Consider the following 17,696-nt stretch of genomic DNA (forward strand, 5'->3'; position numbering starts at 1 on the left):
TATAATTAATTTCAATACATACATTTCAAAAATATGAGTATTTAAATAAAATCAAATAGATTTAAATGCTTAAAAATAAACTCTACCATGATTCATTTCTGTGAGTGTAGGGGGGTCTGGGGGCATGCTCCCCCGGGAATATTTTTTTTTTTAATAATGAAGTTAAAAGCATCAATCTGGTGCACTTTGAGAGCAAAATTAAGAGATCTATGGATACATCTCTCAACACCCATATGAAACAGAACTGTAAGCAGATTTTCTTTTTCTGCATGGATTTTTTACAAATCACTCTCCTTTTAAACTGTATTCTTGTTTATTAATAACAACTTTTTTTTACTGTCATATAGTATTTTATACCTGTTTTTCATCTATTCTCTTATTTTTTTATAACTATCAGTGTTTCCCTTAGGATGGAGTCATAGCAGCGGTGCTAAGGCACGTGGGCCCAGCATAATGTGATCGCGGAGCGCGTGGAATTTTTTTGTGTGTGCACGTGCGATGTGCGCCCCGCCAATTTCTTTCTATGTGTCTACCAGCACAAGAAAGGCTCTTGAGGCCTAGTACCTAGCCAATTTGCTGCCCTAGGCGAACATTTAAAAAGAATAAATGAAAAATCTCTACAAAAGACAAATACACTACAAAAACAGAAAGTTATTGACATAGGTAATATACGTCAAACTAGCTTCAAATGTATTCAGTATTGTATGAACATGTTTGAATTGGGGGGTGGACTTCAAACCCTCTATTGGGATCCGGGGGTATGCCCCCCCGGGAAGATTCTTTTGAACATTTTAAAGTAAAATGCTTCAATCTGGTGCACTTTGAGCAGAATTACTCTCCAACTTTAAAGGATATTTTTGGTTTACTGTCCTATAGTATACATTGGAATGATTTCAAACCTGTTTTTATTTATCCTAATAATTATAAAGAAGTGCCTTGGAAATATGTGTTTACATAATTTGTGGTCAAAACGTTTGAGACCCACTGAGATAACTTAGACTAAAAATCTAAACACTCAGAGAGTCCTTTACCTCACTGAGCTTCTCAATCTGACAGGAGAGCTCTCCTCCACCCTCGTTGTAGAAACATCTACTTTTTATATCCGTTAGCGCAGCTAGCACCAGATTCTAATAACAACAGCACCGGTACCGGTGCACCCTCTCTATCTCTCTCCCTCTCGCTCCGACGCTCGCACTTTGGCTGTGAGCTGCGGGCGCCTGATAAGCCAACATCCCCTACTTTCATCACTTACAGTGCCCATCGTCCTGTACAGGGCAAGTGTAACCGGGGTGAAAAGGGTGTTACATTTACTTAATTATGAATATTGTTACATAAAGGCCGAAGATTAGGATGAGCGTCAACGGTAAAAAAAAATGTTTTCCCTCCCAGAGCTACCAGCTGCGCCCCCCAGATCTGCCGCCTATGCCAAAAATTGGCCCTGCCTAGTACATACAGTGGCAATGTCTCAAGATTTAGACAAATACTACAAATCCACATAACAAACAATCAAAAATGAAAAAGGGTCACCACTTATTATTATTTAAATATTTTGGGTACCTGGCTGGCGCCCCCTAGCAGCGCGCTGCGCCGCCGCTATTTGTATATAGGGGAAACACTAACTATAATGATCATATAAGGATGTGCCTTTACCTCACTGAGCTGAGGTTATCAGAGCCTCTCAGTCTTTCAGGAGAGAGCTCTCTAAAGCTCTCCCCCCGCGGCCGCTTACACAGTACATTTCAATGTTAATAAAAGCACACAGAAGCTGTATACTTTTTCTGGGAGTTTGATTTATTTTAAATGAACACAAATACAAAATTAAAACCTATAATTGCACACGAAAACCATTATTTCAAAAAAATAACTATTTCACATAAACCTCTGCTTTTTACGGGGGCTGGGACAGTTCAACTTGATTTGGGGGGGGGGGGTGCGCCATCGTTTATGAACCTGTACGCAATATAGGCGTAGTTCAGTAAGTATAAGATAATAAGATCTACTTTGTTGATCCAAAATCGGGAAATGTTGTTGTTATGAATTTTAAAAATATATATTTTTTTATTTTCTAACTTTTTTTTTTCTCCCCAATTTTCGGCACCCCCGATGGGCTAATGCACCCTTAGCATTCACCTATACTGCCTATGCCTATGCCCTGGGAGCCATAGTTTTTGAACAGGTGGCAATATTGTCAGATATAATCCTCAATGCATTCTTAAATGGGACTCAGTGCTGCAGTTGGTTGCCATGGTGTTGCTGGGCAGATTGGGGCCACACACCTGAGTGACATCATCTAATCAGAGCAGACACGCCCACAGACAGACTGGCACACGCACACACAAACACTGGAGGTTTCTATTTTTTTTTTTTCAACAAAAGTTAGAAATGCAAGAGGTTTATCTCTCATTCAGAACAATGGAAAGGCTGTTCTTTCACTGCACATCTCCATGGAAATCTTTGATCTCTGGGCTCACGTACAGGTGTTTCATTCACTACTACTTACATTTAATATGTAACTCCTTCAGCCTACTTTCAGCTACAGAAACCATTCAACTATTAAATTATTCAAATATTTCAGGACATTGAGGCTATACATGTTGTATATATACACATTTGCATGTATTTTCAGCAGGAAATGCATTTTCTAGTTTGTTTTTGTTTTTCTGTTTTATTGTGTTGCACTGCCTGTGACCTAAGATTTTCATCGTCATAAACTACTACTTCTACTTCTTCTTATCTACATAAATCTTGATCTGGTTCATGCCTACATTTGTTAGCTTGGCACATACTGCAAGACCTTCACACTGTACAGAAAACAGATGTACACACTGCAGGGTGTCATCATTCATTGGTGTTCAAGTGGAACTTCATCACTTTATGCACTTGATGTCTCAGCCGCTGGCTTGATAAGTTTATGCTTCAGGTGACAACAGAAGCGTACTTTCCTTTCATTTATCTTCTCCTTTTCATGAAATGTGTAATACTTGCAGCACTGCAATTTGCACGAGTTGACACTTTCAGTGAAACAGAATCAATAGAGCTCAGCCTGAACCACTAGAAGCTGCACTGATTGAATTTGAGTTAAATTGCTACACTTTTAGTATAACCTTGGACCACAGTAGGTTAAGACAAAGTGTAACAGCTCTTTGAGAAAGTATGTGTTATAAGAGAGAGGCGCATTGATGGAGTGTTAATTAGCTTTCAGTCTAGACAATGCTCATTTTTGTATTCATGAATTTTACTGCCTTATCTAAGCAGAATCAATCCCCCTGATGAGGATAGAAACCAGTTTGTATTCTGCAATGCACGGAAACATTGGCTACTGAGGTTGCAGGTGCATTTCCAATGCCTTCTAAATAATGAATGAAATGCCAAGTCCCATTGGAGGTATCATTCAGCAGGAAGACCTCCCCAAAACACGAGATTGGTTTCGCCGACGGTGGCCCGCAGAAAATGGAATCTCCGTTGGCTGAATTAAGACTTCAAACCAGCTGCTTCCTTCAAACTAAACTTACACTGCTGTCTCTACGGTCATGTCAAAGTCTCCAAATTGCCCTTTGACTCACTTTGTTAAACTCTGTGTGTATTTTGCATGTTGTACAGTTGTGCCCATTTTCTCTTATGGCTGTGTTGCAATGAGGACAGACTGGTTCCTGTTGTGAGGGAGGAAACGGACAGAGGGCACACCCAGCAAATACAATGCTGACTCAGAGTTTATCAATCTGCCTTTCTCCAAGAGTAAGTGCAACTGGACACGGCTGCAGAAGTGCACTAGTCTGCTCATTTAATCATAGCTTCCTGCCTGGCTTCAAATAAACATCACACACTGTAGGCCGCACAACTGAAACGATTCACACGTCATCCTCTCGTTGCCAATGTATCCCTTTAGTATGATCATTGCTGTACTTTCAAATACAGCAGCATGTAAGCTGTCATAAAGGCTTGGATACTTTTGCCTAAAGCTGTTTTGCTTCCCTCGCCTCTTTCAGGAAAAACCTGCTCCAACGTAATTATAAACCCATTATTTGTTTTTCGATGTAACATATTGAGTAGGGTTAAGCTTTGAAGAAGTGGCTCCGCGCACTTCATTACATTACCACCCTTATTATGGCGATAGGAAAAAGTCTAGTGCTATTGCAATAAAGAAAATGCATGTGTGGCTATTTCCTTTTCTGAATACACAATAAAATCTGAGGTAATTACAGTTTGTCCAAGATGTATGATTGATGACATGTTTTCCAAAGTTTTTAAGCCTTTACTGGAGATCATATTGCATGCACAACATTACTGTATTACACATTTATTTTTGTTATTTTACATTCCTTTTGCCTAATATTTCACATCCTTCTACTTTCAAATCAGGGCACACAGCTTTAACTTCATCCTTGACTATACTGCAGGAAGAAACAGCAGGAAGTCCATTATGAACTTTCACTGAGTCCTTAACTGAACTGCTTATATCAGAGTTATTTCCAAAGTTACCCAAACAGTTATTGGGTTAACTGAAAATACTGTGCCATTTAGCCGCGACCGTGACAGTCATGATACGCTTCAAGCTTTAGCAAACAAACCTCTCCAAGCTGTGATGAAAAAGAATAAATCACACTGAATTTACAAACCTCTCTACTAAAAACAGAATGGCACTTCTTGCAATTTTGTGGCTCTGGCCTCAATTCACTGCAATGTCACCAAGATATCAATGGCTTGAACCTGTGGCCTGTTATAACAGCTCATTCGCACTGACAGCTTCCACACAGGGATACTGTGAGGCTTGACGTTCTTTTGCAGTATTTCATAGTTATTGTTGGTATATTATAAGATCCACTTTTCCCAAAAAGAACACTGCAGTCGAGTTAACCTGCTAAGGCCCCGGCGGGGGCTACAGGCTTTTTTTCACGAAACTGTGTCTCAGGGTTTCTTAACATTTAATAAACTATGAATGTGTCATACCCACCTAACGGGAAGAAACTCAGATAACTGACGATACGAACCATTTTTACCGAAACAAAACACAAGTCTCACAAGAAGCGTCTAAATGAGCGCTGAACGAAAAAATGCTAACCACTTAGCACAGAACTCACTCTATAAATACTTTATTATTTATCGGATCTGCACACACAAGATATTAACTAGCAAGCTGAGATTCCACAGATTCTAGAAATATACTTGAGCAGGTCTCCCTTGAAAAAGAGATCAATGATCTCAATGGGATACACCTGGATAAATAAAGGTTTGAAATGAAATGAAAATAAGTATAATCACTGTGTGATCAAAACTCGCGACAGGGGAAGCAAACCCAGACATCACACAACGTAGCTTTACGGAGGAAACACGGTTCTTAGTCTTACCTTTTGCTGTTTCTGATCAAAAGTTGTCTTCAATGGCATTAAAACGATAAAAACGCGGCTAAATTTTAATCCAATGTCTCTGTGTCACTTTGAAATGATTACTGATAATCCATCAGCAATAAGCCTATTTTTCAGTTTTCAGAGCGTAACATAGCTTTCGGTTTGGGAAAACTGCGTGCGCATCACTCTCACCCCTTATTTGGTAACGTGTAGGTGGATTTAGGAACTTCCCCTCGATTCCATTGGCTCTAACGGTTCAAAAGAGATGTCAATCACCAAAATCGACCGAGGGGGGCCATAGATATGGAAAATGCACCCAAATGACCCCAGAAGTGTTTTGTTTTTTTTAAAAAGGTCAAATGTCACTTGTTTTGCATCAATCTTGATACAGGGAACTTATTATATGTTATAGTTTGCATTCCTAAAGCTTTTAGGCTACCATCCCACCATTCAAGGGTGCTTTTCACTATACAGTAAGTCATGGTTGTTTTTTTGGACGGACACTATAATTTAAAATGTTTTACTATGTTCAATCGGAATTTACTATAAAATAAAAAAAAAATCTATATTGATTCTGACTTTTCTAAATCCAACTCAACAATTAATTTTCCCCTTTTAGAAGTGAAGATATAGTCATTTGTTCTGGGAATGTCATTTTCGAGCCTGAGACCTGGAAAACAGGCTTGGGGCTTAACAGGTTAAAGGACGTTATAGCGGTTGATGTAGATTTTGCTCTTGCCTCTCTGCTGAAGTGCATACATGTGTGCCTTCACGTCTGCTTCTTTTAGGACTTTCTCAGCCCAGTGCATAAATGAAGGCCATTCATCAATTGTTAGGCTCCTTAGTGCATCACATTCTTATGACATTCATATTACTGAGACCTAAATGATCTGTATTAATCAGCAACTAATTACAGGCAGAAGTGTGTCTGGCTAAGCAGATCTAATGAGCCAGTCCAGTCCTCTGTAGTGGTTGGCTTCTCATGGTGCTGTCAAATTATGTATCTCTAAGGAGCAAGTGAGGCATGACCCCGACTGGCTCTCTGCCCCAGCAATGCGCACTTTACACAAATACACATTTGTATATGACTCTGATAGCTCCTCAGAAAAGTCCATCTTCTTGCTTTGCACAATTTCATTTCTCAATCTAAACGTATCTGACTTTACCTTAATAGCCAATGTATTATTCAGACAAATGCCAAGGAGCATGATAAGCACCGTGAAAGAAACTGGACATAAAACCCTTTCACTGATCAGTATTGTTTTAAAGCATTCTGGGTGGATTTTTCGCTTATTTCAAGCCAAAAAGCGTTGAGGCAATACTTTACCAAGCTCTATTCACAGTATTTCAAATGTAAATAATCAGAAATGTCAATATTCTGTTTTTAAAAGGATCTGAACCTCAAGTCGATCCTCTTCATGATGAAAAGGTCAAATCTAACTTCTTCCAACCTTAACTCTAAGCACCTGGCCTCACACAGACAGCTGGTTACAAGAAAACGTGCACTCTTGCTTCATTCCTGAACATATTGCTTGGATTTAGAAAAGCCCTCAAAAATCTCCAGGGCTACACAGAACCTAGACAGCAGTGCACACCAGCAGCAAAAGTTGAAAAAGGTTAAAGTACAGCACCTAAGAGTGAAAGCAAAGGAAACTGTTGATACTGCAAGTCATTCACTCAGCCAATGAAGAGAAGACACTATACAAACTATAAGCATTCAAACTAAACCCAAAAATAGGTTAAATCGGACTCGAAACTTCACGCTGCAGAAATTTCAGTACACTTATTTGTTGTTAAAGGCAAAGCAAGCTCTGAGGAAGTCCGTGTTGGACATCTATCTGGGATGACTAAGACCAGTGGCGCCTCATCTGTGTTTAGCTGTTGACTCAGCCTCCACCTCATCACCGATCCACACATATACACACAGCATATACACACCGCACACCCACTTGGCAGAAAACTAGTGGCAGCATTTCAAACAGCTCTCCACAGGTACTATGCTACAAATTGCCTTCGATTCAGCTGCTGCATCAGCTGGTTTTGACAGCTGCCGGGTGGATAATTGGTTCAACTGTGAACGAATAAAGGATGAACAAGCAGGCGTGCTTTGGCCTGTGGACCTTCAAAATGTGAAGCTTTAGTGTTGATCACAGTTTGTTATGATAAAAGAAAGTAGAACGAGATTTGAAGATGTAGCTGGTTTAAAGTAAAAAGGATGAAAAGTAAACAAAGTATGCATCAGATTGAAGAAATTGAAATATATTATGTTGGATTTTCTCACTATCGCCCCCAGAAAAGAGAAATTGAGAACATTTGAGGAAGGGTTATAAAATAACAAAGCTAACTATGTTAACAGAGTATTCACTTTTCAAGGTAATATGTTCCTTGTAGTGTTGTATCAATTATAGCATTAAATAGCATTTAGCATTGTAAAAAAGAGCACAGCTTTGCATTACAGTCTTCTAACATATTGTTTTGATTAAATAAAAGTTAAAATGTTTGGAAAAGCTTGTACACTTCTTTACCCAGAGTTGACAAGAATGATACAACTCTATTGGCTGTACACTAAATAGGAAGATACCACTAGTAACTGTCCAGCTTAATTTAGCATATAGACTTTAAAAGAGGATAAACAGTTAACCAGCTCTGTTTAACGGCCCCTACACACACACGGCGGCGTGCGTTGAAGCTTCAACGCTTCTGCCCATTCACTTTTAATGGGGTGACGTCACGCTTTGCCGAACTGCGTTGATGTTCCGTCGCTTCGCTTTGTTCGCGTTCCTCGCTTCAAAAGTAGAGTCTCCTTTTGAAGCCTCGACGGAAGCGCCAGCCAATCGAATCATATGCCAGTACAAGCACTAGCCAATCAAACCGCGTGCTTGTGTGTCCGGGGCGGGAAATTCATGTGATTGGTGGTTGGTCGAGTTTCAGACACGCCAACCGGAAAGCTTCAACACATGCCGCCGTGTGTAGGGGCCGTTGCAATTTAACAAAAGCCACCACCAGCACTTCTAAAGCTCACTGTTTTACATTTGATTTTTTATATATACTTTTTTTAAGTGGTACACACAGCAGACCTAGCGAACATACCTAGCTATCAGGCTGCTAGCTTAAACTTCTAATTTAGTGTACAAACATTGATTTACCCGAGTTGTGCATTTTTTTCGTAAATAAAGTTTTTGTTAACATTCAGTTACTCACCATAAGGAGTGTGTTCAGCTCTGGCATTTGTAAAGGTAAACACCCTGCATGCTGTACATCCATGTGTACTAGCTTGCAATCTTATTTCGTTCTTTGCTAGCACGTTGCTATATTGTGGCTCGATAACACCCCCTGTGGAGAAGTGATATAGTGAAAGCATTGACAGGACTGTGGATCACATGCTTCTAGTTGTGAGTGATAGCAGACAAAACCAGAGGGCCATTCATAAAAACATTGCTTCATAGTGTTGTTAGTGGTCATTAACTGAGAAGGGTTCTATTAAGTCTAATTTCGATTAAAATCTGAATTAACATCTATATTTTAGATAATAATTTAAACAAATATTAAATAAAACTACGTTAATGTTGTGAAAATTATGATTATTTTGAGTCATGAATTTAGCATGATCACGGTGTAATTTTTAAAGAGTATTAACAAATACTAACTGTAGGCTTGTACATCTCTGCAGCAACAGATTATCTTGGTATTTTGACAGATATGTTGCCCTTAACAAATATTCCAACTTCTATGATTTGTAAATTGCATAGAACATATTTTATGAAAATTCAGATTGATTGTTTCGCTGTAAATTAATCTAAAACAGTGGTGCAACGTAATTTGTTAGCCTGAAACACACTAAGTTGTACAATACAAACACCATTGATGTGGCCTACTGTAAAACACCATCAAATAGAGGTAACATGGCTCGTTAAAGCCATCATTACCGGTTCTCATGGGACAATCATCAACAGGAAAGGACACAAACCAACCTTAAGTCTGTATTAATGGCCCTGATTGAGGGAACGAGAGGTCAGCGGTGCCTGGCTTCCCTCCAGCATGACTTTGGCTCACTGAGAGGGAGGCACAGTCCACTACACATAAAGGCAGCCTGCAGTTGATTTTGAGTGCACGTTGACATTTGTCTTTGGACATTGCTTGAGATTTATAAGTGGGTCTGAATGCAAATCACCCCTGCTGGGACATTAATCTATAGGGGTTTTCCATTAAAGGGGGCTATGCTGGAGAGAGGGAGTTTGTGTGCTCGTAAATTTGGTTTGGCACACTGATTGTTCAGCAGATCGTTGGGTAAATGAGTGGATGCCGCCAGCCACGAGAAACAGCTTTCTCCATCATGCTATTATTTTCTGCCAAGGGGTCCCAAAACACATGCTAAAGTCATTACACTGGCTTGGGGTGAACTATTTATGACCGTGCCAATCCAGTCTGCAGGCTCAATCCAGGGGACTTAGTAATGGCACTTGAGGTTCTTTAGGCAACAATTTATGCAGAAGAATAATGCACCAGAGACGTTAGAGAGATAATTTAGTACAAGACAAAATCAAAAACCTCAAAGAACCTCTATCAAATACTTCAATATCTATTGATTAACTCCTCTCGACTATTAACTACTCTGGCTTTATTCCATCTCATCAGGAAGTACTGTGTAACATCAATGTTAACACAGATCACTGTTGTAATGAGATGAATGAAATATACTGAATCACCTTACATATCAACAAGAATTCAGATCATTAAGATCAAAACGCATCAGATCTACATATGCAACAATAATAATAATTATTTAAAATGTCATCAAAATGTCATTAAATCTAATTCCATATATGTTTCTCTTCTTTGTCTATCAAAGGTTATTCTCAGATGATGATGTAAAATGTATAAGTCTGACCAACGGTCTAAAGCCTGATGTTAATAAGTTAACAGTAATGGGAGAGGAGGAAAAACAACAAATCCTCGTTTTTGAGAAGCAGGAATCAGCAAATACTTATCACTTTTTTGAATAATTAATGTAAAAGAGTTGCCTTTTATTTAGTTTATTTACAACTTGAATATACGACCAAAAGTTTCAGCTCTACTCTTAAGCAAAGATAGGGAAAAGAAAATCCAACATATAGTTGCAAGAAAAAGTATGTGAACCCTTTGGAACTTCCTGGATTTCTGCATAAAATGTGTTCTGATCTCCATCTAAGTCCCAACAATAGACAAACACAGTCTGCTTAAGCTAAAACCACACAAACAAGTATATGTTTTTATGTTTTTATTGAACACACCATGTAGACATTCACAGTGCAGGGTGGAAAAAGTATGTGAACCCTTGGATTTAATAACTGGTTGACCCTCCTTTGGCAGCAATAACCTCAACCAAACGTTTCCTATAGTTGCATATCAGACCTGCACAACGGTCAGGAGGAATGTTGGACCATTCCTCTTTACTAAACTGTTTCAGTTCACCAATATTCTTGGGATGTCTGGTGTGAATCTCTCTCTTGAGGTCATGCCACAGCATCTCAATTGGGTTGAGGTCAGGACTCTGACTGGGCCTCTCCAGAAGGCGTATTTTCTTCTGTTGAAGCCATTCTGTTGTTGATTTACTTCTGTGCTTTGGGTCGTTGTCCTGTTGCATCACCCATCTTCTGTTGAGCTTCAATTGGTGGACAGATGGCCTTAAGTTCTCCAGCAAAATGTCTTGATAAACTTGAGAATTCATTTTTCCGTCGACGATGGCAATCTTTCCAGGCCCTGAGGCAGCAAAGCAGCCCCAAACCGTGATGCTCCCTCCACCATACTTCACAGTTGGGATGAGGTTTTGATGTTGGTGTGCTGTGCCTTTTTTTCTCCACACATAGCGTTGGGTGTTCCTTCCAGACAACTCAACTTTGGTTTCATCTGTCCACAGAATATTTTGCCAGTAGTGCTGTGGAACATCCAGGTGCTCTTTTGCAAACTTCAAACATGCAGATCAGAACACATTTTATGACCAACTTATGCAGAAATCCAGGTAATTCCAAAGGGTTCACATACTTTTTCTTGCAACTGTATATGAAGTGAAAATGAAGCCTCAAAGCAGAAATGAAACAGGCATTATTATCACCTAAATACTAAGACCGATCGCTGCTTAGACAACAACGGAAAACACTTATCTTCCCAAATCTTGCATTTGCATAATCCAGCAGCTGTTTTAACTTTCCAAACACGTTTAACTGCAAGTCTGGAGCATCAAAGCAATGATAGCTTATTAGCAACTGAATACATGCAATGAATGTAAACCACTCTAAATAAAACGGATATACTTTTTGCACTGCCTGCGGATGAGACTTTACATGTTTGTTTGTTTTTATGTCTCATTTCTTTGTCACATTATGGCATATATCCTGCCTGAGATCTGGCACAGAATCAACAACTCAGGAGCTTTGCTGTTCATTCATCAGCATTCAAACATTCCTATTAGCTCGATTAGGTTATTAACAGGGAGAGAGTTTGAGTAGGCAATGACGTGTCATCAATATTTGATTACTTATGCCTCTTTCCCCCCCGGGAGTTATACTAAATTAAATGACTGCATGAATCCTCAACTTCCACAAACCACCACGGCCCTCCTCAGCCTATTTGAGATACAACTCTGAATAAAACGTTATTGGGAAATGCCTGCATTTGTTCAGCAAACAATGAATATCAAAGTAAGGATACTGTTTTTTAGTACATTTAAGAAAAAGAAATGTAATACAAAGCTGTGCAGAAAATGACACTTCAGCTCTTTGTCAACTACAGCTGAAGAGGTTATCTCTCCAGCCGTCACATCAGCATCCCAAATATTGTTTGCACTCGGTTGGCTAGCCATGCCTGGGAAAAAAGTTTGAATACTAAATGTGGGCTGGCAGATGCATCCACCAACACGAGATACGAAGTGAAAGCACTCACGCACACCATTCCGGATCCCCGTGGATCCACTTAGATTAAACCACCAGCCTCTCCTGCATAATGCACAAAAAAATATTTAGGGGATTTCACTTTTTGTTTCAATTTACAACGTATCACATTCACTTACTAGACATACAATACGTGTGTGTGTTGAAAGTCTGCTAAAGCCCTAAAGTCAGTAAGACTTAACCGCCCGTGAAGAGTCATTAATCACTAATGTGTGCTTCAAAAACTTGCAACCTAATCTTGTATCACTTGTCATTTCATTCCTAAGTGAGCACAAGGGATACAAGTAACTGAAGAGCACTGTTGAAAACAAACTGCATAGGGTCAGCAAGGATATGGCTTGACTAAAAGGCTGACAAGGCAGGCAACTCAGGAGCCATAAACAGAAGGAAACTGGTCTTTGATTGCTAATTCTTGCTAAAGTGCAAAACAAGTTTAAATGAACTTTAAGTTGAACTCAAGGTACTGTGAACTTTAAATTAAGAGAAAACCAATCAACTGCCTCCCGCAGATTCTTCACCCAGCAGCCTTGGGGTTACAATTTATAAAGGTGGACAACTTTATTGATCACCATAGGTCAGAACACACTAGGATGACTTTCGATACCTGCACAGCAATGCTACATCCTTAAAACCTGACCGACAATGTTACCCAGGAGCCGGTTCTGCAGAGTTCACAGAGGAATCTGTTGACTTGGCACCACAGGTTGCACTATCAGATGTGCATCACATTTCCTGCTCTCTGCACATTGTTTCTAAAAGAGGGTAGATGGAAAAACTGTACAAACAACATACAGGGAAAAGCATGCTTTTAAAGGCAACCCAAGATAGCAGAAAACGATCTTATGTATCATTCAGTAGCAGAAACACTTTATCTGCCACTTGTTTTAAAACAGAACATGACTGTTATACATGGTTTACGATTTTCTGCTTGTTGTCCTTCCTCTCTTTCCATTATCAGGTCAGTTAGCATTGGAATCGTGCCAAATGAGAACTGACAGGTGACAGTACCACTATTTGCTTTAAGTATGAAAAAGAACACAACCTGAATTCAAGATAACTGTAATACAAATACATCATACATACATACATCATACTAAACAGAAAAAGGAAGCAAAGGCAGATAACAGCTTCCAACTGACAGATGTCTGGATTGTATTTATATCCCTATATACATATTATATGACAGACTGCATGCATTAAACCGAGAGAGAATGTAAAGGTTATAGATTTAAACTTGAAAACACAAAAGAAAGGAATACAAAAGCAGAAAAACATCTTGGTGTAAAGCAAGTCCTGTGAGGCTGTGAATGCAGTTCCAAGAAACATAACATCATTAATTTGGCTTTATTGAATACACTCCCCGTATCCCCTGACAATATTCTACTTGTAATAAAAAGTGTTAACACACAGTAAAAGTCTTCAGTCTTTTTACTAAGCTAACTGACTGGAGTATTATACTTAGCATTCAGACATGTGGTTGGTATCCAGCTTCTCATCTAACTTGAGGCTGGAAAGCAAATAAGAATATTTCCCCAATCTATAAAACGATGTATTTCACAGGGGACTGACGTCTGCAGGGACTTTGTTAAATTGGTCTACTTTTGTCTTGTGGATAGCAAACTACCTGAACGGGCTATGAATGGTTTTCCATCGTACTAGCAAGCTAATAGCAGTTATTTTATGCAACTGCTTGTTCCTGCTTCAGGTCTTGATTGCATAGCAAACGTGACAACCACCATGTGAAGAGGAAAAGGACATGCTTGAATGCATAAAGAGAGCTGTGTCAACATGTTTGTCTTAATGTCGGACTCAAAATTGTCATGTCACTGGCAGCAGACTGGAAGCAGACTTGCTTACACTAATGTCATGTTCATTCTGGGATAATGAAGACAAAGCCAAGGTCTGAAGTGGTTCTGTTTGAGCTGTTTTCAGATAGTGTTGTTATTCAGGCTTTTTGATCGCTTATGAAATATGAATCTATATTTACATGTTTGCAACAAGGTCAATATGTCTTTCAAGATAAAAAATTGCAGGTACATATAACATTGTGGTTTCAGGTGTTTGACACTATAAAATATGGTAACATTTTAAATAACAACTACATGACAAATTACATTTTCATGAATAACTGTATTCTGAACAACTAATCTTCGTCAATGAAGTATAAAGAAATATTAAAGTTTACTGCCACAGTAGCTACTCTATTTAGACTAAATATCAGCATGCTATTTTTTAAATGTTTACCATGTTCGGGATTTTGGTTTAATGTGCTAACACTTTATCGTTAGCAAAACAAAGTACCAGTGAGGCTGACAAGAATGTCATTAGTTTTGCAGGTGGGGTATTAACTCATTTGCTCCTAATGGCTTAAAATAATTAATGTCCAAAACAAGTCAACAGAGCTTTTTAACCTCAGAGCAGCTGCTCAGAACTCTCTTTGGAAGTATGTCAAAAGCAGATTAGTAACAGATCCCTATGGGTAATCCTGGGAATCCCTCAGGAAAACCAGAAATAAATCTAAGAAACAGACATTTGGGATGCTATGGATGGCTCCTGCCACTGTGTAACCGACCTCTTCGAATGGCAAATAAATGGATGCAAGACAGTTTATTTTCAAAGTTCATTATTACCTTGATTTAACCTACTTTTCTCCATGCTAAATTACCTTTGCAAATCTTGAAATACATATTTTACTGCACTTAAATGTCCTCCATAAACCCCACTTTACATGATTAACAGCTGTCATATTCCATGGGGTTCATCGGGGTAATCACAGGCTCCTCGCTAACCTCTGTGTCATTCTGCCAGAGCTGGACTGAAATAGTGTTCAGACACTGTGACCGTACAGAATGAGAGATAGTGACAGACTGATTTTCCAGAGAAATAACACAGCATACTCTACTACTGTAGTGCCGAAAGAGATTTATAAAAAGGTCAGTGTTATAGTACGTCCTCTTCTGATGACTCTGGTTTTATCAGCCACCAAAGCCACACAGTCTATGACTCATCAGTATTGATTTGCTGCCACTGATCTTCATGACACCAACACGCTCCTGGACACAAAGGTCAAGCATGATCAAATGAATCTGCACACTGTCAAAAGTTGAGTTAAATGTCTGCATGCTGAGCCATTTGGAGATATGACCAACAGAGTGTGAACACAGGACTATGCAGGGAGGTTCATCTTGATGATGTGCTTGAACAGCAATTTTTTTTTAACTGCACTCCTGATATAATGCTCCACTACATTTGGCCTACCTACTCTGCTTTGCTCTGCCTGGGGCTTAACCCACTGCCTGCAGATAGGGCCAGCCCTCAAAACATAATTGCATAATGGATCTATCCCAAGAATGTGCCCTTTTTTCAGGTTTGTAGCTATTGTATTCCATTTATCATGGGTAAATGTGCCTGTCCACGCAAATGACATCCTTTTGTAAAACCACAGAGGGCTAGAGCAAAGGCATAGTTGAGAGACTACTGTCATGCTGAAGTTACAGAACCTGAAAAACACCAGATTCTGAGTACGAGTCTATAATCTACAGCACATCTTAAACTGAATTGTATCTGCTAAATATCCCACACATATTGACATATACAGCTTACACTCTCAAAGGTAACATGAATCAACTGTAGGCCCACTGGGAATTCATCTGTTGGGAAACTACAAGTTTACCTGGGTGCTTTGGAGATTCTCTCTTGCATATGATCAGTAAAAGCTATGCTGTCCAACAAACCCCATTTTCTGTAAGTGTACCGGGCGTAATCCCAGGACCTATTTTCCATTAGCAAATATCAGTAAAAGCATCTGATGCCAAAGTAGACTAACGTTAGTTGCAAGTGCGGATCACTGTGTGGCAGTATTGGACCTGAGCTAGTTGGGCTCTGCTTTGGCAATAATTACTTTAATCAGGTACATTGTTCTAACTTTAAATCCATGAAAATAATGCAGTTCAACAGGGATGATTTAACTTTAATAAAGCAATACCAGACGAGGTTTTGTCTTACTTTTCCTGCGTGATATGTTCCTTTATGGCCCCCAGGGTGATCAGGCTGTTGGTGCCTTGCAGCAGCCTGCAGTTCGCCAGGTGCCGCTTGTACTGCTCCTTCAGACAGCCGTTCTCCGAGCACAAGTCGGACACTTGCTGCTCCAGCTCCTCGATCCTTTCCCTCTGCCTCTCCAGGAACTCCTGCTGGGTCTCGATGATCTTGTTAAGCTCCTTCAAATATTCCACAGCCCTGGTAGGGTTCTCGGTTGGGTTTTCCATATCGCTCCGCTGTGGTTCCCTGCTGTATCACAGAATGGTTCCGTTTAGTCCAGACCGGGCTTAAGCGCAACAATTCACCGGGTTGCGCCTTTTACGCCTCGCCATTGTTTTAAGTCCGTGTGGGTGATCATTCAAATAAATAGTCCCTGTACGCGCGTTTAGAACTGCTTTAAACCCACAAAACTAAAAGATCCTAATCACGTACCAAGCTGTAAATGTCAAATGATCAATCAACCAGAATGTGACAGACTATTGAGGATCGAAGCTGGCTCTCCGTGAAGTCCTGTTACCCCATGTTGGCAGCACGCTATGACATTTTGTGTGAGGCACCTTTAGCTCCATGCTGCTCCCGTGACTTTTCGTAAACAGACGCTGGCTGTCAAGTGGGCGGGGTTAGCAAGTTTTATGAACCTGCAGGTCGCAATGAGCGCAACAATAGCTTAGCAGGAGCTGGATGAGGGGAGGTGGGTTTGTCCCTCAGTATACTCAAAATACTGTCTCATGTCCTTTCAGCGCGTGTTTTATGCATGTATGCACACGAACACACACCCACCCCTCTCTCACACTCGTATTGGAAACAGAAGAACTTTTGCTTTATATTCCGCCTGTGCTTAATGCTGGTGGTGCTGCGTCTCTCCTGCAGAGTTGTTTACTATGCTGTCTATGTGATGCCGTTTCAGCAGCAGCAGACTGTTCCCCCCTCTAGTGAAATTATCCTAATAGCAGGGAGCAGCGTGGGTTAGTGTTTGAATCAAAAATGAGTTTACTGTTCAACACATCTCTATGTGTGGCAGAGGATACAGTGGTCCCAAGGGTGGACTGTAAGAGAAACAACTGCAGCACTGCCTGAGATACTGAGGCTGATGCTGGAGTTGTGTCTGTTATAGCCTCATCTGCCCTGCTTTGACAATTAAGATTATTGTAGGATTTATATTTCTGAAATGGGACTTAAAACTGTTAAGTCTTTAAAATACACAGCATGTGAAGCAGAAAGAATAAACCTTGTGTAGTATATTACAGACATGAGAGGTAAATCAGTGACTGAGACTGAGTTATGGCAGTTTGCATTATTATCTCTTCTCCATGTGTCTTGAATCGCTCACCAATGGCTGACTTTCTTATCAAAGTAACTTACACACTCACACTTAAGAATAAGCCTA

The 17,696-nt window shown here is 39.8% G+C and overlaps 1 protein-coding gene across 2 annotated transcripts in view; it reads right to left on the reverse strand.

Annotated features, from left to right (window-relative positions):
- Positions 1-16,866, reverse strand: part of iqsec1a (IQ motif and Sec7 domain ArfGEF 1a) — a 95,297-nt gene extending 78,431 nt beyond the window's left edge. The window contains exon 1 of one of the 2 annotated variants that reach the window (XM_079678839.1): positions 16,277-16,866. In XM_079678839.1, the coding sequence (XP_079534965.1) occupies positions 16,277-16,536 (260 nt within the window). In that variant the 5' untranslated portion in view covers positions 16,537-16,866. The remainder of the gene's footprint in view (positions 1-16,276) is intronic. The other variant, XM_079678845.1, reaches the window with a different exon arrangement.
- Between the last annotated feature and the right edge of the window lie 830 nt (positions 16,867-17,696).

This window comes from Notothenia rossii, assembly GCF_949606895.1.
Source record: "Notothenia rossii genome assembly, chromosome: 4".
Taxonomy (NCBI): domain Eukaryota; kingdom Metazoa; phylum Chordata; class Actinopteri; order Perciformes; family Nototheniidae; genus Notothenia; species Notothenia rossii.